Consider the following 22443-nt stretch of genomic DNA (forward strand, 5'->3'; position numbering starts at 1 on the left):
CCGGTCGTCCAGAACCAGCACCTAACACCTATATCTCTATATATTTGGAGCTGCAAATCTGCATAGACTCTGAACTGAGTAATCTCAGGACCTCTGGCCAAGTATCATTTCACAAGCTTTCCAGGCTTTTAGCCTGGTCCGTGGGCAAGGAACTGTGCTAGACGGGGACTGGACACACGTAACCTGTAGATGCAATCAAATCAGTCCTGGATCTCTCTGTACTTCTTTGTTTGATTGATTGAATATTTTATTAGACGATATACATACATGTATAAATCCAAACAGCACAATGTACAGGAACCGTTTCTAGGGCGAGTTGGACTGACAGGAATTAACCGGAAACCGAATTCAGACTCACTTATTGTGCTCTCACTCTCTAGTGTTGACATTCTTGATACAACGAGCGACCGACATAATCCACGTAAATAATTGAACCAAAGCCACATTTTTGTATCCACCTGTTTGTATTTTTCTACTGCAAGAAGTCAGTACACTTTTATATTTCATACTTGGGTGTCATCATTTCAAACTTTTAAGAACTTTCACTATATTTTTTAAGCTTCCCCACCATGTTTTTTTTTCCCCCTCAATATATGACCTTTATTCCAACAAATATGAAAACTTTACAGAAACACAACAAATGGGACACAAGAGTTTTTGGCGGGGGGTTACATCATTTTCTTGACGTTTTCTATGGCTTTGTTAACCTTTTCCAGTTTTACTTGGCTCTGTCGCATATTCTCTGCATCCAGCCCCTGGACTTTGATGGGAACCTTCTCCTTATAATAACATTTGGCCATCTTCTCCGTCAGCTTGTCCATTTGCTTCTCCAGGTCACCTCTCTCGGTGATCAGTTTAGATGCCTCCATCTCCACGTCAATGAGACCCTTGAGCATGAGGTTGACAGTGCATCTGTCTGAGGCGATGGCCACGGCACAGCCCTCTGGGGCGGCCTGCTCCCCGGTCAGGGGGATGACAGCCTGGGAGTCCGACAGGGTCTGGATCTGCAGACTGTACCTCTGCACCAACGACGCCGTCCTACCGTCGATACACTGGAGGTAACAGTCAGCTCTCGTCTTGGTGAGGTTGTAGTCTGCCCTGAGTGAGCGGATTGTCTTGACTGCGGTCATCACAAACTCCATTTGACGATCCACCTCGTCACTCTGCCAGCAGAACTGCTCGGTGTCGGGGTAAGACGTGACGGAGATGCTAGGGGGGTCGTCCTGGGGCCGTCGCCGGGGCAACCTCTGGAAGAGCTCCTCAGAAACGAAGGGCATGATGGGAGCGAGGAGACGTAGGCCCACCTCCAGGCAGGTGTAGAGGGTCTGTCTGCACACCAAGGCCTGCCTCTGGCACGCACCGTCCTCCTCCGCCTTGCTGAACACCGGCTTCACACTCTCCAGGTAGACGTCACAGAGCTCGTACAGCCAGAAGTTATAGATGGCTGTGGTGATGGCGGGGAACTCGTAGGCCCGGAAGCCCGCGCCACACAGAGACACGGCCCCACACAGCCGGGAGAGGATCCACCGGTCTGCCACGCTCTCCTCTCCACACAGCTGGGCTTCCTCTGAAGGCACAAAGCTGTCCCCCAGTGTCTTCATGGCAAACTTGACAGCGTTCCAGAGTTTGTTGCAAAAGTGACGGTAGCCCAGGATACGTTTGACATCCAAGTTGATGTCCCTGCCGTGGCTCGTGTAGGCACACAGGGCGAAACGCAGGGCATCAGTGCCACACTCCGGAATTCCACTGGGGAAGTCGGACTTCTGACCCTGTTTGGCCTTCTCTATCTCCACCGGATCCAAGTTACTCTCTGTTAACTGGGCGTAGAGACCCTCCAGGGAGATCCCGGTGATAACATCCAGAGGGTCGATGACGTTCCCCAGGGATTTGCTCATCTTCCTCCCATGGGCATCCCTCACAACAGCGTGCAAATACACCTCTCTGAAGGGCAGCTTGCCGGTGAGTTTGAGGCCCATCATGACCATGCGAGCCACCCAGAAGAACAGGATGTCATGGCCCGTCTCCAGCAGGGTCCCTGGGTAGAAGACGTTCAGGTCAGGTGTGTCATTGGGCCATCCGAAAATGGAGACTGGGAAAATCCCAGAGGAAAACCAGGTGTCCAACACGTCTTCATCCTGTCTGAGGGTGATCTTGTCGGGGGATACGTTGAATCGTTTGGCTGCCTTCTCCCTGGCCTCATCCTCTGTCCTCCCACTCACCCAGTAATGGCCGTCCATGTCCTCTCCAGGTTTCACCGACGGGTCACCGACGGTGACAAAGTATGCAGGGATCCTGTGGCCCCACCACAGCTGGCGAGAGATGCACCAGTCTCTGATGTTGTCCAGCCAGTTAAACCAGGTCTTGTGGTGGTGGTCTGGGATGATCTTGAGCTGGCCCTCCCTGACGGCGTCTGCTGCCTGCTTGCCCATGTCGGCACAGTTGACGTACCACTGTGGCTTGAGCAGGGGCTCCACAATGTCCTTAGAACGACTGCATACTGGTACAACCATGGGGTTGTCTTTGATCTCTTTGAACTGGCCAAGGCCCTTCAGAGCCTGCAGCACTGCCTCCCTGGCATCAAACCGCTTCATACCCAAGAACGGAGCAGGTACGTTGATGAGCAGCCCATTCTCATCCAGGATGTTGTTGAAGTCCAGGTTGTGTCTCGTTCCCACATCGTAGTCGTTGTGGTCGTGGGCTGGAGTGATCTTCACAGCACCTGTTCCAAAGTTCATGTCCACAAAGTCATCAAAAACAATGGGCATCCTGCGGTCGCAGAAGGGGTGTTGTACCATCTTGCCCTTCAGTTGTTGGTACCTGGGGTCAGCCGGGTGGACCGCTACAGCAGAATCTCCCAGCATGGTCTCAATACGAGTGGTGGCCACAATCACCTCCTCATCAGATCCAACGATCTTGTAGGAGAAGGAGACCAGCACTCCAAATTCAACTTTCTCCTTGTACCCAGGAACAGGCAGCAGAGTCCTGCCTGTCAACTCCCTCTTGTCCACCTCAATGTCAGAAATGGCAGAGTTGAGCGTGCAGGACCAGTTGACCAGCCTCTTGCTCCTGTAGATCACTCCCTCCTCATGCATACGGACGAACGCCTCCTGGACAGCGTAGGAGAGTTTAGGGTCCATGGTGAAACAGGCCCTGTCCCAGTCCAGAGAGGAGCCCAGCTTCTTCAGCTGGTGATAGATACGGTCTCCCTTTTCGTTCTTCCACTTCCAGACTTCCTGGATAAAGCCGTCTCTGCCCAGGTCATGGCGGGACATGCCTCGCTCTCTCATCAGCTTTTTCTCGACCACCACCTGGGTGGCGATGCCAGCGTGGTCACAGCCAGGGTTCCACAGGGTGGTCTCCCCTCGCATCCTGTGCCATCTGGTCAAACAGTCCTGAATGGCGTTGGTGAGCGCATGACCCAGGTGGAGAGATCCAGTCACATTGGGCGGAGGGATACACATCATGAAGACACCTCGAGGGTTTGGCTCAGAAATATTCTTCCTCCCGTACTCGGGCTTGAAGAATCCCTGTTTCTCCCACCAGGGGTACCAGGCAGCCTCCACATACTGTGGACTGTATTTATCAGGAAGTGGGCTGACAACGTTTTTCTTCTCTCCGGGTAGGGTAGGGATGTTGTATAAGATCACTTCCGGTTCCTTCTTCTCAGGCTTGGCCTTTTTCTCCGCTTGTGGCTGCTTCTTCTTCTCCTCCATCTCCTTCTGCTTCTGCTGGAACTTCTCCAGCTTCTCTCTGTTCTTCGCATCCCTTTTAAGCTGGGCTTCAGTCTTTGGTGGACCATTGACAGTGGACTCAGTGGCAGGAGAGGCATTAGCAGCAGCAGCAGCAGCGGTAGTAGTGCTCTTGGATGTAACTGGCACCATCTTCTCACACAGACTAATCTTTCCCAAGACCTTGACAAACTGAAATTTAATGAAAAAAAATCACCTGGCTTTTATGATGCGAGTAATCCTGTGCAGTGTTGTTTTAAGTTGATCAGCCATCATGCTGTCTGTGTCCATAAATGGAGATCTCTTTTATATTAGCCCTTAAGCATGATTGTCATCATGACAGATGAACAGGGTTTGATGAGGTCGGATCAACATATGAAATGTCAGAACAGGTCAGTTCCATACAGTATATGGAAATCTAAGGTTGGTAGAGGGGACATTCTCCTGAGTGTACAGGGTTTGATGAGGGCCCAGGTAGGGCCAGGCCTTAATTTCCGGGCCTGTTGAGAACTCTAGTTTTCGCCAGCTGCACTAATAACTTTGGGGCGGGCCCGTCTAGAGTTTGAATGGACAGGTATAAGTCAAAACTGAGACATCGAAGAGGAATGATGGATGGGCAAGGATTAACATAATATGAACAGGTTCTGACATATATCCATATATGGAGATCTATAAGGGTTTGAGGTCAGATGAGTTGCTGGCCAATATTGATGACATCAGGGATCATATGGGCATATTATTAACTGCAACATATTTAGTTCATAGTTAAGTGCGACCTTAGGTCGCAATAACTGGGTGGGGCGTTCATTTCCAACTTGCATCGTTCCAAGTAGGCCAGTGCCCAATGGGCATCCCTCTAGTCACATGAATCCAAGCTGCTGTCTGCACCGGTCATGGTTCCCAGGCCTTGGGATGTTGCGATAACCACACGTTATTCATTATTGCAACATAATATACAGCTACTGTATATCATATACATTATATTATAATTTTTTTACAGAGTGATAACACGTAATACATTTTGATGTGCCTTTAGTATAGGCACAAAAGGTTAGAAACCCACTGGGCCTATGCCATTAAACATAGGCTACAGTATAGTGATCAGAAGAATACCCAGACAACTCTCTAAAGCAGATGCAGAAGACCATAGTCACCATACTGTAGATGCTCTCCCCCACAGTACTCTGAATATAGCCATCCGCTCACCCCTGCAAGTGCCAACCACAGTACGCCTCAACAATAACAATACAAGGTGTACTACGGCTGACAACCAATGAGTGACTGGCAGATTGGGGCTCCGTACATAAACTGACACTCAGCCATTGTAACACAGGTACTGTGTAGGTAATCACAGTACTACTGGTCTGGGACAGGGCTATAGACTATTGTGCTTTGCTTATACTGTGTGGCTTAAAAACAATACGTCCCATGCATTAATAATATAATATACTAGTATGTACTGAGCTGTTAGGGGTCTTCACCTATAGGTGAAAACATTCTTAACTGGAAAAAATGTCAGGCAGACCCAGGCTCTAGAGTGGGCGGCCATCTGCCTCAACACTCAACAGTGCCGGGAGGGAAAGAGAGACAGAGAGAAGGAGAGACAGCAAGAGAGACAGCGAGGCAGATACAAGAATAAAATAATATTTCATATAATGGTTGTTATGGTACGGCCTCAGCTGCCTGACTCAGTGACAACACATTTATCTCCATAAGCATATTGATGACCATGACATGTTGATTGTCTACTCTACTGCATCAGAGGGACTGACTGTGCGTACAATATGATATGAGATGCAAGCATGTTCCTCCTCATTCTGTTCTTATCATGGTTTCCATAATCCATGAGGGACGTCATATATGTACTGTCCTACTGTATATATTACTCTGCGTGTGTAATAAACTTCAGAATGTATGTGTAACGCATCACTGTGTGTTGGCATAATGTTCTCACCCACCACCCCAAAGGTCTTACATGGAGACTTCTAGAGGCCTTAGAGATGGTCGCCCTTGAATCATTACAATAGTGTAGTTAATATAATAATAATATAGTATAACAATAATGTTAGATAGTATATAATGGTAATATATAATATTGTTAAGATAATATATAATGGTATGACTTGATTTGATCTGATGCTATGATTGTTCAGTTAGTGGTGCTGACCACCCGTGTCTGTGGTCCAGTGCTGCCATCTATTGGTGAGACATAGTGACTGAGTCAAATCATCACACCATGGTCATCACTCAGAAAGGTTTAGGTATATATGCAGTTGTTTGAACTTCCTCTGCACTGAAATGATAAAGAATCAGTTCTTGGAGATCAAACTTAAGTAATAGAAATTAAATACATTCTGTTCTCCCTTAACAAACCTGTTAGGGTGGTTATGTGAAGAATTGGCCACTAGATGGCCCTGTTGTTACACCTTGATGATGACAATGATGTGATGACCAATCTCATGCATAGCTGATCTCTGCTGTCAGGGAAACAATACTCTTACTCAGGTCAGTCAGGTGTAGTTCTTGTGTTTTGTTTAGTTTTTTAGTTTTTCCAATTAACTCAGATTGTATGAAGCCAAATGGGTCTGTAAGGGTCAATTTCGTTCCAATTGTATACTCTCAGAGTTACAGACCTGTAAAGGTCCTTTTGGAATCCCCTCACGGAACACTGAGGGTCCTTGGACCACACTTTGAGAACCTGATTGTTGAATGCACTCTCTTCCTCGGGCCATTTTGTTTGACCAGCATTAATGTTTGACATGAAGTGTGACATCTCTTGAAAATGAACTCTGCTATGTGCACCAATTATCTAAATGATGCTTTTAAACATGTATATGGCCTTTGGCCATCGGCCAGTTTGTTGATATATCTGGGAAAGATAACCATGTTTGACACTTTTACAATCTGACCGATAAGCCGCCAGACTTATGTTGCATAGTACCGTAGTTGATTTGCATGTATATCTTTATTATTATTTATTCTTTGTTCCTGTGATTTAGCTTTCTAGTAAGAACTCCCTGTATGAAAACCATCGTTGAGTTACAACATATTACAGGTACTGCATAGGTTAGGATATTACTCTGCATCAAAATCAAATTAAAACGAATTAAAATGTTCACACATTACTCCACGACTACTGTGACTAATTTCCATGCCGTGGTGAACTCCAGTTATACTACTATGTGTCAAAAGGAGTATGCATTGTGCTTTTGACCTCACCAAAGCAGTATTTCGGATTAAACTACAAAATAATGGTACCAAATAAGGCAGCCAGAATGATTTGAAGATGTCATCACCAGACTTTCATGACATTGGCCAGTGCTGCTTCTACTTCCAGAGAGTGCTGGTTAACTTCGTTTCATAATGATTCTCCAAATAAGGAACTGTATACTTTGCAGAATACTTTGGCAAAAATATTAGGAGGAAAAAGAGGAAAACAATGCCAAGACAATTGTGTTTTTATCTTTTCTTTTCTTTCCAGTCTTATTTATTTTGGGACATAACTTCCCATAAATGCTGCCCCCGTTTTCAGGTCTCGCCCCTAAATATTGCACTGTGTAGGTTAATGGAGGCGCCCCTTTATGGCCTCACACTTTATGACAGCCTAACAGCATGATGGTGGTGTGTTGGTCTATGGAATTATATTCCTTTTGATGTGTTTTTAACCTCACAAGTTGACGATGCTTGTATGAAATATGATGTTGATTCATTTATGATTTTGATAATGTACTTATAATGTCTCTGGGTTTCATTTGTACACAATCTTTTTGCGAGTAGTGACATTTCTGATATAGTTTGACTGTGTTGTATGACAATCGTGTATGTCACTTTACTCTCTCTTACTATGATGTCTCTTACAATCCTGACTTGTTTGTACGTGAGAAAATGTCTACAACTGTATTGCATCCCATGTGATCATGTTGATTGTTTTTGTGGGTTGTATAAAGATTGGTGTTTCTCTGTGTTAATTTTAGTCTGAAGAGGAACCTAATTCTGGTGCAATAAAAAGCATCTGTCGCATTGGTGCCCATTTGATTGTGTTCTTCCTTATACTGTTCGTCACTCTGCAGAGTCGGCACCTGCCCAAACTTGGGTTAGGGATGTGGATGTCGTTGCTCTCTTTTCTTAAGATATCGTATTATTTATTTCACATATTACAATATACAATTAGTATTTATTATTGGAACAATATATACCCCTATTGTTCTCAAAAAACGTGGTCGTATTATAATCTATAAGAGACTATTGACATTCAATGTTCTTTTTCCACAAATGAGTTGGAAAGTGGTGGTCGTCTTGTAATCAAAGTCTTTATATTCAGCACAATATGGTAATGCATAGTATATAACTATTTTACGTTAGGTTTTGATGTTTTTCCTCCAACAGAACCTAGGTGAAGCTATATCGTGTGTGTGTGTGTGTGTGTGTGTGTTTTTGTGTGTGTGTGTGTGTGTGCGTGTGCATAAACTACTCGGAGTCAGTATACTATACTTATATTGCCGATCATATATGCATGTACACGCACACACACACACACCAGCCTCCTTTCCATGCAGTCCATTTTAAAGAGCAGGGCCTAATTGATTCTGGTTTCATTATGTGTGCACCCTGCAGGCTCTCCTCTTCTCCTACAACAAAACCAGTCGCAGGCCTGCAGTCTGCCTCTCACGCTGCGAGGATGACACCTCCGTCTCCCTAAGGAGGAAGAAATAGAGGGTTCACTTTGATGTCACTCCCCTGCAAAGTAAAGGTCAAAATAATAAATGTAGCCACAATTGAAGAGTTGGCAGAGGGGTGGGCCGCTGTAGGTTTCTTTTTGGACGAGTGGCCCCCCAAAGGAATAATGGATTCATCGAGTCGGGGAATATCCAAAGAGGGGAAGCCAGCATGGGTTCCCTTTGCAATGAAAAGGTTGATCTAAACACCACAGACAAGGCTGGCTCCTGCTTCCCACTCATTTTATACCTCATCCGTCTATTTCACTTTGCTCTTTCTCCTTCCCTGGTTCCCCACACTCCTTCTGTCGCTGTCTGACACGCACGCACACTTGCGCACGCACACACACACACACACGCGTACACACACACACACACACACACACACACACACACACACACACACACACACACTGTGACACAGTCAAATCTCAGTGTCAATTATACCATTTGTAACTCAGTGTTTTGTAAACATGTTGGTTACATTTGGTACAATCTGCAGTAAATCAACCTCTCTTGTTTGAGTTCAGTGTTTAAGCTGTGTGTGTGTGTGTGTGTGTGTGTGTGTGTGTGTGTGTGAAATATAATTTATATGCATCACTCCATCAGCTCTGTTACAAGTGGTGAATTAGAAGCAACATGGTGATTCACAAACCTGTCAGATGGTCAGCATTTTGCCAGCAGCTGCTTCACCTCACTATATGGATTGTTCCTCACAGCATGATAGGCTACTCTTTATTGAAAAGCACACATAGACAAACCTTTTATTTTATTATTATTTTTTGTATTTATTTTTATATTTATTCAAGTTGGAAGACTTGGCGTTAGAGGTGGAATAGAAGCTCTAACTTTGAAAGGTTGTTTCAATCCATTATTTTCAGTTTTGCAACACCAAAATGTACTTATTTTGCTTGAGGTAGCCCACATAATTTTTGCAATAGTGTTTTTTGAGCTGAATAGCATCGCTTTTTTTCTTCATTTTTTATTTTCTTTTTTCTTTTTATTTGAGCATGAATTAAACTATTAGATCATTTTGTAGCATTTGGGAATAATAACAATGCCGTTTTTTTCCCTCATATGCAGTTACATCGCTTGAGTCTGACAACGTTTCCATCGCCCATCATCATCATCCGGAGGAGAACATAACGGGTGGGCTACCGAACTATACTTACATGCGCAATCCTGCCGTGAATCACACATCACCACGGTAACCGGTGCTCACATTCTGTGTCCCCGCTACGTTAGCATCCGTGTAGCGTCCCGATCCAAGCAGCCATCGAGGAAACGGTAAGTTCACGTTCTTATTTCCGTGAAAACGGCTGGAATTGTTGCCCATATATAAATTTGATTCATATATCGTATAGGTTGACGATGATATTCCGTCGCGCGCCGCTGGTGACACAAACGGATACATCGTAGGTTAATTTAGTGGCCATTCAACATGATTTATCGACGTTCATTTATAAGTATTGTTGTAGGAGATTAATGTAGAAACTCAGCTATTGTGTCACTGCGGGTAAGTGGCTACGCCGGAGACCGTTAACGAGACCGTCTCCAGATAGGTTCATAGATACTGTAGGCATGTTTACAGTAGCCCATAGGCTATAGAACTGCAGCTATATTAGCCCATTGTTAGAATAACAGGCAGGTCAGGTGTATTCTGATTTCAACGCAGTTGACAATAAGGCCTATCGAACTTATAAGTGGACAGGCTAGCTATTCTCCATTAACTGTTAAAGGCATAGGATTATGGAATATAGAAAATAGTGATAAAGTTTGTGTTAGCTTCTTTATTATAGCCATTCAGTGGGGAGATGTTTTTATTTGATCTTCCATCTCTGATTGTTGGCCATCGCCACAGCAGCCTGTCGCAACATAATGCAGCAAGTTCAAATACATGACCAGTTCTCTAGGTTCCTGTCCTAGTATAGCTCAATATAGAACTTGAAAAACAAAATGCATTCACCTTTTTACAATATATTTGGTAGCCTTCTAAATTATAATCATAATTGCAAATACCATATATAAAACTCCTTTATTAGTGCTGTAGGTGGCCTATAGTGGAATAGCACTCCCTCTTGGCATAGCCTAATTTAATTTTACACTAGACATATAAATTAAAGCTTACATATAGTTGCTCTCGTTTTTCTAAGAAACTTGGGGGCAGTGGGATTTTATTGGGCATTGAATGAAGGAACATGGAGTATATATAGAGCCTCATGATCAGAGATAAAATAGTGCTCCACCACTCCAAATGTGTAAGGCTGAAAAAGTGATCATGGTCTCCACAAAATACCAACTTAGACCTCCATGCATGCACATACTAACTTGCGTTGTAATCTGTAACGGGTCCATTTGGTTACACGTGTGTACACACTCTCAGAGTTAATTATGAACACCGATGACTTATTCCTGTGGAAGTGTAACCTACACTAATATGATTTGATGTTACAAAAATCTCTTTTTCGACTTCAGACTTTCATGTACTGTAAAATATTACAGAGCTGAATCTTTCAGATACATAATCCTTTTTCACCCAACATTTTTGACATGCTTTTATATTTATATATATATATATATATATATATATATATATATATATATATATACACACACACACACACACGTACAGTATATACACGCTGTGTCCACAAATGTTTTCTGAAATCTTTCTGTCTAAAAACCTTTCCTACGTTTGAAGACTTTGCCTCGAAAACATTGCCATCGAGACTTGAGGTTCTAACAGTTTTGCTAATGGAATATATATGAATGGTATCTCTCTACACCCCTCTTGAATGTGCTCATCATTATGGTGAGTCATTGGCGGCGTCAGCAGCACACCTCTCGGGGGCTTGGTGTTGTATTGCACTGCTGTGTGTGTGTGTGTGTGTGTGTGTGTGTGTGTGTGTGTGTGTGTGTGTGCGGCTTGCGGCTTGCGCGTGTGTGCGTGGAGGAGATAAGTGGCTCCTCACCTCTTGCCTCTACATTTAGATGAGTTATTGATTGCGAGGAGAATAAAATGGCATCCTTATCGGCAGCAATGCGTTTGAGGTGTGTTGGTGGCATCTACAGAGCCTTGGACTCGCAGGTGGATCATATATAAATGCATTTGTAAGAAGTGGGAAATGAACACTGAGATATATACGAGATTGGTGGCACGAGGTGGAACTATACGCGATGCGGTGCATGTTGACATTTTAAACAGAGAAAGTTATCTACAATATGAGGATGATTACACACACACACACACACACAGAGAGCTCTCAAAAGGCAATTACAGAGTGAAGGCCATTTTAATTAAATCCCAACTCCCGTACTTTCCACATTATTGCTTTCTTGCTTTCTAAATCAAGTTACTCTCTATATGGCTCCACCATAATGTGTTATACTTGTGTTCCACATGATATTTATTTAGAATATGGCCTTCAACTGTCCAAACCTTCCTTCAAATCTGAAAGTTGAAAAGTTCAACTAGGCACAAGTCGTCATGATGTTGGAATCGGTACACCTTGGTTATTCACAAAATTAAAGTATTAATAAAGTATGTAATAATGGTTGTACCACTTCCACATTTCAGGAGCACACATAAGAACAGAGCCAAAACCAAAAGAGAGATGCAATAAAAAAATTAATTATCTCCCCAAAACACAAGTTGTATAGAAGATATCAGCCTCCCCCATTTCTTTGACATTTTCCAAAGCAAACTGAAAAGAAATTGTGTCACAGATGTTTATGTTCAATTCCCTGGGAAAATATCGCAATATGAGGATTTGTCACTATCTCGCAGACCGTCTTTCCCCTAGAAATGAAAAGCAATAAATCTTTTGTTCTGTGTGTGCAGGAGGAGCCGTGTTCTTCTGTTAAGTTTGCTTTTGATATAACCGCAGAAGATGTAGAAGTTTACCCACAAATATCAATACATGTTCCATTCTATTCACATTGTTATCGCCATAAGACAGAAGTACAACATTTGTTCCTCTTCCTATTATAGAGCCTTTGTGTGCTCTCAGTGAGGACAACCAACAACTACACACACCATCTACACTGCAGTGTAAGAGTGGACGTTTTAGTTAGAGGAAGATAATGCGATTTTGCCCTGTGTTTACATAAGAAAACAATATGTAAAATGTCATCAGCCACTGGAGGAGTGTGGTAGTGTTTACCTGCACAAACACACTGTCTTCATGGTTTGCTTTGGTAGCCCCAAAACCTCCCTGTTAACCTAAACAACTGGTGAAAACACTAAGAGGGTGTTTGTTTCTGGTTAAACAAACAAACAAACTAAAACACACACATAATACACTAAATTGTTACTAAAATAACAGTGAAATGTACACTCCAGTTTTTACTGTGTAACACCAATTATGTAGTAGTATACACTGTAGTAGGTAGAAATGTCAGGGTGAAGCCCACCACACACCGGCTGCGTCCGCCGCGCGGCGGACACAGCCGCCTCCATTATTTTCAATGAACGTAACGCACACCGGCTCCGTCCGCCGCGTCGCGCCGCGCCGCCCGGCAGAACACAGTTCTATTTTCCAGGCGGCGCCGCGCGGCAGACGGTCGCAGACGGTGTGCGATGGGCTTAAGTTGTTCTGACCTGAGATGGCTCTCTGTGCTCTCAGATTGTAGGTGCACATAGTGAACCATGGTGAAGCTGGGCAGTAATCTGTGTTCTCTGTGCTCTCAGATTGTAGGTGCATAATAGTGAACCATGGTGAAGCTGGGCAGTAATCTGTGCTCTCTGTGCTCTCAGATTGTAGGTGCATAATAGTGAACCATGGTGAAGCTGGGCAGTAATCTGTGCTCTCTGTGCTCTCAGATTGTAGGTGCATAATAGTGAACCATGGTGAAGCTGGGCAGTAATCTGTGTTCTCTGTGCTCTCAGATTGTAGGTGCATAATAGTGAACCATGGTGAAGCTGGGCAGTAATCTGTGCTCTCTGTGCTCTCAGATTGTAGGTGCATAATAGTGAACCATGGTGAAGCTGGGCAGTAATCTGTGTTCTCTGTGCTCTCAGATTGTAGGTGCACATAGTGAACCATGGTGAAGCTGGGCAGTAATCTGTGCTCTCTGTGCTCTCAGATTGTAGGTGCACATAGTGAACCATGGTGAAGCTGGGCAGTAATCTGTGTTCTCTGTGCTCTCAGATTGTAGGTGCATAATAGTGAACCATGGTGAAGCTGGGCAGTAATCTGTGCTCTCTGTGCTCTCAGATTGTAGGTGCACATAGTGAACCATGGTGAAGCTGGGCAGTAACCTGTGCTCTCTGTGCTCTCAGATTGTAGGTGCATACAGTGAACCATGGTGAAGCTGGGCAGTAATCTGTGTTCTCTGTGCTCTCAGATTGTAGGTGCACATAGTGAACCATGGTGAAGCTGGGCAGTAATCTGTGCTCTCTGTGCTCTCAGATTGTAGGTGCATAATAGTGAACCATGGTGAAGCTGGGCAGTAATCTGTGTTCTCTGTGCTCTCAGATTGTAGGTGCACATAGTGAACCATGGTGAAGCTGGGCAGTAATCTGTGTTCTCTGTGCTCTCAGATTGTAGGTGCATAATAGTGAACCATGGTGAAGCTGGGCAGTAATCTGTGTGATAAACTGGAGAAAGGGCCGTCTGCAGATGATGGCTTTGATACCATCCCCCTCATCACCCCCCTGGAGGTCAAGCAGCTACACCACCCTTTCCCGGACAAGGTACGTATAGCTGAGGGTGTGTATATACAGTACTGTGTGTGTGTGTGTGTGTGTGTGTGTGTGTGTGTGTGTGTGTGTGTGTGTGTGTGTGTGTGTGTGTGTGTGTGTGTGTGTGTGTGTGTGTGTGTGTGTGTGTGTGTGTGTGTGTGTGTGTGTGTGTGTGTGCGAGCGACACGTGCGTGCGTGCGCGTTTGCGTGCATATGTTTGCTTATGTGTCCACAGACATTTTTGTGGCGTGTGTGTGTGTGTGTGTTTGTGCCTGCATTTAAGCGTGTATGCGTGCATGTCTATTGTATGTATGTTTTTGCTTATCTAAGTTTCCACAGACATCTATGTGTCCGCAGACATTTTTGTGGCCTTGGTGTGTGTGTGTGTGTGTGCATCCTATGTGTGCGTGCATGCTTGCGTGTGTCCATTTGTGTGCTTGTGTACATTAATGTACTACTAACAGTTTGGTTACAAGCTCATAGCGCGCCACTCTACGAGCTTGTAGGTCTGCTATATTTTTGAAAAATCGAAGAACGACTGACATAGAAACATAGCTTTTTCAAAAAACTGTCGGGATGTAGAAGACATATTTTTTAGAACCTGATCTCAGGTCAAAATGGGTACAGTATATATACAGTACTTACGTAAATGTACTCCGTTACTTTTACACCGCGGCTCACTGCAGTCCTCTCCCACTCACGTTACATAATAGGTCTGGACACCATTAAAATTCATGTGAGCGCTCACTTTCTCAGCATAAACTGTCTGGTCTACCTGCCCCGTACTATTATGCTTATCCCATTCTGACCTGAGATCAGATTCATACGCGGTTTCCACTGGACACACACTGGTCTGATTAACCCATTCTGACCTGAGATCAGATTCTAAAAATGTCAGTCGTTCTTCGATTTTTCAAAAATAGCAGACCTACAAGCTCGTAGCGCGCCACTCGGTGGCGCGCTATGAGCTTGTAGATCTGCTATTTTTCAATAGCTAAAGCATAACATAGTCCTAACACCAAAATGCGTTCCCGTTCAGAATGGGTTATCTGAGAATGCTTAACAGCAACAGTTGACTTGAATCATGAACAGCAGGCTCAAAACACAAATGACATGGCGGAGTATACTGTCAGTATATCCTAGAAGGAAAAACAAACAAACAGAAGCTCTGTGAAATCTTTTATTTCATTATTTCATTTATTATTTTCATGTTGTGGAAAAAAACGGATTTGTTTTTTCCCTTGACAAAACTAAAAGCTTAAATACTCTGCCGTGTGTCAAGATAGCTCTACAAAAAGCTGTACATGCTCACAGTGGAACATTTACTTAAGTACTGTACTTAAGTACAATTTTGTGGTATTTGTACTTTACTTTTAGTATTTCCTATTTCCAATACGTCTCTCTTCATTACATTTGAAAATAGCCGATCTACAAACTCACAATGTGTCGCGATGCGACGCATTGTGAGCTTGTAGATGTGCTATTTAAAAAAAGAAATCTGTATTTGAAAATGGGACATTCTGTATAGTGAGTACTTTCTACTTTTGGTACTTTAAGTACATTTTGTTTCCATTACTTTTACTCAACTACATTTTCGAATTCTAGACTTTCACTTGTATAACTAGAGTAGTAATACATTGCACTATCGATACTTTTACTTAAGTAAAAGAGTACTCTTCCCACCACTGCATGCTCACAACACGGCGAGCGCGAGTCGCGACGCAACACTTTGTGAGCTAGCATAGAGCTATTATTGGCGTAACGTACGACGAAGGAAAATCTGTCGTTCGGTGCAGGTGATCGTGAAGACGACGACTCAGTACCAGCTGAAGCAGAAGAAACAGAGCAGGCTGTACGTGCCCGGCAGCGGCAGACACTTCAACATCAACTTCTACAGTGAAGTGTCAGAGAAGGCCAAGGTACAGTGATATAACAGCAAAACGTCATGTCCCGGGAAATCATCGGCTCACTTGGTTCTGCCAGTGAAAGAGCTGCTGTTGATGTAGCGTGTGCGTGTGCGTGTGTGTGTGTGTGTGTGTGTGCGTGTGTGTGTGTGTGTGTGTCCGTTTGTCAACCAGCTCACAGGTCTCATTCTCATCACTCTGGCCTTCCTGACCAGCCTTCTGCTCCTGCTAATGTACAAGGCCATGTGGTACAACCAGCTTACCTGCCCTGAGGGTTTCGTCCTTAAGGTACACGCACGCACACACACACACACACACACACACACACACACACACACACACACACACACACTTGCATACATTTAACCCTAAAGCCTGCTTTTTACTCAGTTGCAAGCTACTGTAGTGTGCCAAAAATAGGAGATTTAATAGCGGATCGTCAAGATAGCAGCGCGCCGCACTGCGATATAACCTCTAAAGGCCTAATCCCACAACCCCAACCTGGATCATTTCCTAATTGTATATAAAACATCCATGAGGACCAGGACAATGTCTGTTTGTTAACCCATTCTGACCGGGCACCCATTTTGGTGTTGGCATCATGTTATGCTTTACCTATTGAAAAATAGCAGATCTACAAGCTCATATCGCGCCACCGAGTGGCGCGATACGAGCTTGTAGGTCTGCTATTTTTGAAAAATTCGAAGAACGACTGACATTTTTAGAATCTGATCTCAGGTCAGAATGGGTTAATCAGACCAGTGTGTGTCCCGTGGAAACCTCGTATGAATCTGATCTCAGGTCAGAATGGGTTAAATGATGCTATACTTGCTGGGAGTGTTGATGACCCCCATGTACCGTATACTAAATACATACATAAACGCGCCATACTCAAGTATATGTCCATGAGTGACCAAACGTTCAAAATATCAGCGTGAAGCGCCAAAATGAGCCATATGTATATGAAGAATACATCAATGTGACTATTCCTGCTATACTTTTGAGCAACGTGCCAGATTTGAACAAAGGTGCCTTGTATCACAGCCTTGCCCCCGTGGCTAACACAGCCTTGAGCTCATATTATCCAGCCTTGAGAACACCTATAGTCCTGTGACGCCGTCCGCTGTCTGCAGAGCACTCATCATCCGCTGCTTTGTGAGCACATCCTCAGAACATCGCAGACGTCAGCGCGACCCTCTGAACAAACCTATTATCTCCCCAACGACACCTTGAAGGCATCGCGTAACTCAGCCACTGAACCAGCTCTGTCACGCGTGTTAGCTAAAAAGCCTGTCTCTCGCAGTAGGAAAACAGAAACGAGGGGGGTAGGGGGGCGTTGAGCGAGAGCGAGAGCGAGAGAGAGAGACCGCTTTCTCATCAGGCAAGAGTTTGGGATGCCCGCCCGTGAATCGGAGGGGTCTTTAATTAGGGCCTGAGCGTGACTAAACTGTGATTAAAGGCTTAACGGAGGGGGGGAGCAAGGAAGGGAGGTGAGGGGATGGGGGGGGGGGGGGGGGGGGTAACCTTCCGGCAAAAAAAAAAGCTTTTGAAGTTTTTCAACGGTTACAGTCACTCTCAGCATTTCTTAATGTGTTGTTGGAGACATGAAAAGACGGGTGAGAATGAAGGGGCAACGAGCGAGTGCGCCTCGTCACTGTGGAATGGAAGGTCAGGTGTGTCTACATCGGCTCATTTGGACCGTACACCGTAAAATGGTAAACGGTAATGGTGCATTTATATAGCGCCTTCAAGGCGCTTTACAATGATCGGGAGCAATTAGGTTTTCAGTGTCTTGCTCAAGGGCACTTCGAGTAGTAACTCTGGGGCAGCCCCGGGTTCGAACAGGTTCCCATGCAGCCGACCTATATCTCCTGAGCCACTGCTGCCTCGTAAAGTCCTCATGGTGCTCGTTTAGCTCTTGGAGCATGCTAATGCAACCAAACTGACCCTGAGGGTTGGCAGAACGGATGTGAAGTTAGTTTAGTCTAAGTCTCCACTCTTCTGCTGCAAAGTGTTGATTTAATTCTAAGAGTTATATCAACATCAAGTTTTTACTCGGGATTTTTCTCATATTCTTAAATTTAAAGTTTTGTTACGTTAAAACTCAGAACATTTACTGTGTGTGCTCTTTAAACACATCAGTGTTTTGGTACTGATGTTTTTGGAGCGTTTGCTTGAAGGTCTAATTTTATGACTTCCCGTATTAATAGCATGCAGCCATACTGTACATTACAGCAGAGCAGTGTGGGGAAAACCACTGTGGGTCATTATGAAAATATTCATAACTTTCTCTACAGCCCTGGCAACAAAGAAAGTGGACCACACAGTACAATCCTCTTTATTTATCAATTTGTAACTACGATAGTGTAATAAATATAACCATTTGTTTTGTTGAGTTGAATTAAAGGGATATTTTGCAGATTTGGAAGATAAATCAAAAGTTTCTTATTTGAGATCATGTTATGTTGTGTAAAAGAATACACTAGTGCAGTGGTTTTCAAGCAGTGGTCCGGGGACCACCAGTGGTCCTTGAGGGAGTTCCAGGTGGTCCCTAGCTATACATGACCAAATGGAGCCTTATAGATATTTAATTTAACCCATTTTGGTGTTAGCATCATGTTATGCTTAAGGTATTGAAAAATAGCAGATCTACAAGCTCGTAGCGCGCCACCGAGTGGCGCGCTACGAGCTTGTAGGTCTGCTATTTTTGAAAAATCGAAGAACGACTGACATTTTTAGAATCTGATCTCAGGTCAGAATGGGTTAATCAGACCAGTGTGTGTCCAGTGGAAACCTCGTATGAATCTGATCTCAGGTCAGAATGGGTTAACAGTTAGAAGAATTATTATTTTGATCGACGTTTGCCTGTTATCTCAACTAATGGTACCACATTAATACAGCATGCGATAACACAATGTTCTTTAGTTTGGGGTCTGAGAGGCTAAATGACATCAAGTGGTGGTCCTTGACTCAACTGCCCAATAAATAATAGGTCTTGGCTTGCTATGAAAAGGGTGTAAAACCACTGCCCTAGTCCTAGTGTCATCTGTGTTTCTCTGTGAAATGCAGATGTGTTGTAGAGCCACGGACAGATAGAAAGTGTCAATGACGCTTGCTTTAATGATGCGCGTAATGTGAGGCCACTTATTCACCATAATTGCGCCGCAGTTTTTAATATTTTGAACCACACCGAATTACCGGAATGCGACGAGGGAGGTACTGTAGCATACACGCTTGCGCGCATGCCCACACACACACACACACACACACACACACACAGTCTTTCTCCTTTATATTCCATCTGCACTCGGACCAGCACGGGTGCCAACAGAGTCATCTTCTAGTCAATCTAGTGTGTCATCCCACATTAAAGCTGAATTCCAACACCCCAAATATCAGCCACCCGCTCACTCACACTCGGTCACTCCGGCCGGCATTGTGGTGTTACGGTGAAATTGGTGACCCGCTGAAATATGTGACAATCTGACCCGCTGAAATATGTGACAATCGTGTAGAGTAGGCGTCATATAACGTCAGTGTCCCAACATAAATTATTGCATTTAGTTTATTAACATAATTCAACCTCACATATCTAAAGACCTCCATGTATGTGAAGTACACGCGATGGTCACATATTTTGGCTGGTCAACCAATTTCACCGCAACACCGGCATGCTGGAGTGACTCGAGTGTGAGTGAGTGAGTGGCCGAGATCATAGACATATATAAAGGCTAGATGGCTCAAGGCGGAGTCTCTGACGTAGTTCACCCGGCGGCCATCTTGCTTCAGGGCTACAGTACAGTATCTTCTATGGCAGCTCTAACAAACATACTCATAATCATAACTCGCTCAAATCTTGACGGATTTACAAACGGGTTGGTTTATTACAAACGTTATCATCGTGGCTATGATTCAGGACGCGTATCTGCTTTAAGTTTTTTGTAATCTATGAACGTCATATAAAAGCATTTAAGTATGCAGACGTCTCTCATGTTTATAACAAACCATTAACAAATATAACAAAATTAAGCAAGTTGTGGTTATTTAAAAGTGGACCATAGACACAATGTTATGCTGCCCCGAATTAAGATGGCCAACCACGTAGCGACGTCGCTCCCCATTGGCCAGCAGCGTGGGTGAGCCATCTAGCTTTCTATGGCCGAGATTGTGGGTATTGGGAATTTGGCTTTATTAAGAGAAACGTTTTCCCTCTGTCCACCTCAACAGCAGAAGCACTGCACCCCTGCAGGCGTGGAGTTGTACTACACAGACCAGGAGGAGCAGCAGGCAGAGAGTGAGGTGAGTGCTCACGGCGGCACCACCGGTGCGGGTCTCTACGCCACCCTGACCCAACTCAACCAGGCCAAGAGGACCGGGCCTGAGCTGTCCTCGCCATGGCTCCCCGTCGTTAACGGTCTGAAGGAGGCCACGGGAGAAGAATGAAGACATACTGTAGGCTACAGTACAGCCGGACGGGGGAGTCCATACATTACATTGGAGGAAATATGATGTAATATGTGGGCGCCTGGATGATTAACTTAAACATAATTTATATACAGTAGTTCCTCCGACATTGATAGCATGAAACTGAAAAGAAAAGTTCATAACTTGTAATTGACACGTTTCGTTTTACTGTAAATCAGTGCTGAGTGATCCAACAAATGTGATTACTCTGTCACCATGAATGCCGAATTCAGGTACTTTGTGTGGTTAAGAATATACATATTCCATACAGATGCAGCCTTACTTGTGGGTAGAAACCAGGAATGTTAGTTAACGGTCGGAGAATGTCTTTGTTTTACAGTATTCTTGAAACACGTGTGTGTGTGTGTGTGTGTGTGTGTGTGTGTGTGTGTGTGTGTGTGTGTGTGTGTGTGTGTGTGTGTGTGTGTGTGTGTGTGTGTGTGTGTGCACATGGGTGTGCGCGTGGTACCCTTCTGAGAATGTGAGAGACGAGAAGAGAGGCGAGCAGTCACAGTGTGAGGAGAAAATGAGATTCAGTGATATTTCTGCTCATTTCTTACTCATCGGCCTGTCTTGGTTCCTGATTGCCTTTTTCATTTAATTATAAATGGAATGGAACCATTGCTGAGTGTTCTCGTGACTGTTACATTTAGATGTTATGCTTAGGCCTACTTTCAACATGAAACTTGAAAGCCTTTTGTTTAACATGCAAACGTTTATTTAGTGTTATACATCCATAATGGTGGTGTAAAATATGCTATTATGCTTCGATCTTTTAATGATTCTCAGTCAACTCAAAGTCGAAGTCGATCTACACGTCTGAAGGATTGAATCGTTTCTTCTTGTGGCTAATGTGTACTGTGTCATTAGAACAGCGTTCTCATGGACGTCATCACATAGAGGTATGAAGTAGCTGCTCTCTAACTAAACGGCGGTACAATTAGTGCTTAAACATGTTCTACATACTGTAGAAACATGGTGTTTACTTATGTATTACTATATCTAGTAGTAGGCTATTTACGGTATCTGTATTTTTGGGAGAGGGTTGAACGATCCAATTGTTTTTGTAAAAAAGTGAACCACTACAATTTTAGGGGAAGGGGGGCGGTCAGATTATCAGTATCTGTAAAACATAGTACAAAAGACAGACTTCCAAGTCTTAAGAGTGCCATAATCTGTATAGACTTTCTACCGATCACAATATATTATACGGTCTATAAGGCTAAGGATACGATTATTTTTAATGGGCTCAGCTTGCTTGTTTTTTTTGTTTTTTAACAGAATTTTCCATCTGATTGTGAAGTATGCGATGCGGGGTCACAGTTACAACCGTTTGAGTGCCAAATGTTTATGTCAGAACCATCTGCTCTGATGTCATCGACTGAACACAAATAAATGACTAAACCGCTGAGCTTCTCTAGCTGCCAGCGTCGTGGCTTTTGTTTTGGTGTCTGTTCTACTGTGTGCTTTTATTGTGCCGACGTTATCGTGAACATACTAGTCTGTTGTTCTACTGTGTACTTGTATTGTGGCGATGTTATCGTGAACATACTAGTCTGTTTCGGTGTCTGTTCTACTGTGTACTTATATTGTGGCGATGTTATCGTGAACGTACTAGTCTGGTCATACTAGTCTTTTGTTTTGGTGTCTGTTCTACTGTGTACTCGTATTGTGGCGATGTTATCGTGAACATACTAGTCTATTTTTGACGGTTGGATTTAATGCTGTGCATATCGTTGCTGTCGGGCAGAAACCTTGTATCTCTGCATTTCAACATTTACTTTCTTCCCTAAAACAGTTCCTTACTTCGTCATGCGAGTGTTTTGCGGAAACGTTGACAAGAAAGCAGATCTACATGCTCACAATGTGTCACAATGTGAGTGGTTGTAAATCTGCTTTTAGGTCTCTACTGTACAGTGTACAGTGTACAAGGTTTCCACCTGACGGTG

At 44.0% G+C, this 22443-nt stretch overlaps 2 protein-coding genes across 3 annotated transcripts; one reads left to right on the forward strand and one right to left on the reverse strand.

Moving 5' to 3' along the window:
* Window positions 1–668: 668 nt before the first annotated feature.
* LOC308312479 (valine--tRNA ligase-like) lies at window positions 669–6501 on the reverse strand (the record flags this gene model as incomplete). The annotated part of the gene is made up of 2 exons (XM_080759086.1): window positions 669–3920; window positions 6391–6501. 2 exons carry the CDS (start codon window positions 6499–6501, stop codon window positions 669–671), a joined length of 3363 nt encoding a protein of 1120 aa, XP_080615212.1.
* Window positions 6502–9136: 2635 nt separating this feature from the next.
* On the forward strand, window positions 9137–21914 carry caly (calcyon neuron-specific vesicular protein). Of its 2 annotated transcripts, none has more exons than XM_080759300.1 (6): window positions 9137–9300; window positions 9527–9730; window positions 13986–14138; window positions 15923–16045; window positions 16205–16318; window positions 20261–21914. In XM_080759300.1, exons 3-6 carry the CDS (start codon window positions 14010–14012, stop codon window positions 20471–20473), a joined length of 579 nt encoding a protein of 192 aa, XP_080615426.1. In that variant the 5' UTR covers window positions 9137–9300; window positions 9527–9730; window positions 13986–14009; the 3' UTR covers window positions 20474–21914. The 2 variants fall into 2 exon arrangements, with proteins under 2 accessions (XP_080615426.1, XP_080615425.1); XM_080759299.1 differs by having other exon boundaries at window positions 9142–9300; window positions 20258–21914.
* Window positions 21915–22443: the final 529 nt, after the last annotated feature.

This window comes from Protomyctophum bolini (assembly GCF_963924005.1).
Source record: "Protomyctophum bolini genome assembly, chromosome: 3".
Taxonomy (NCBI): Eukaryota; Metazoa; Chordata; class Actinopteri; order Myctophiformes; family Myctophidae; genus Protomyctophum; species Protomyctophum bolini.

Bases quoted from the DNA above. Each gene is read 5' to 3' on its own strand.
- caly (XM_080759299.1), top strand. From the start codon at position 14,010: ATGGTGAAGCTGGGCAGTAATCTGTGTGATAAACTGGAGAAAGGGCCG. The intron at 16,046-16,204 runs GTACAGTGATAT...TTTGTCAACCAG, and splicing joins AAGTGTCAGAGAAGGCCAAG to CTCACAGGTCTCATTCTCAT. The intron at 16,319-20,257 runs GTACACGCACGC...CCACCTCAACAG, and splicing joins CTGAGGGTTTCGTCCTTAAG to CAGAAGCACTGCACCCCTGC.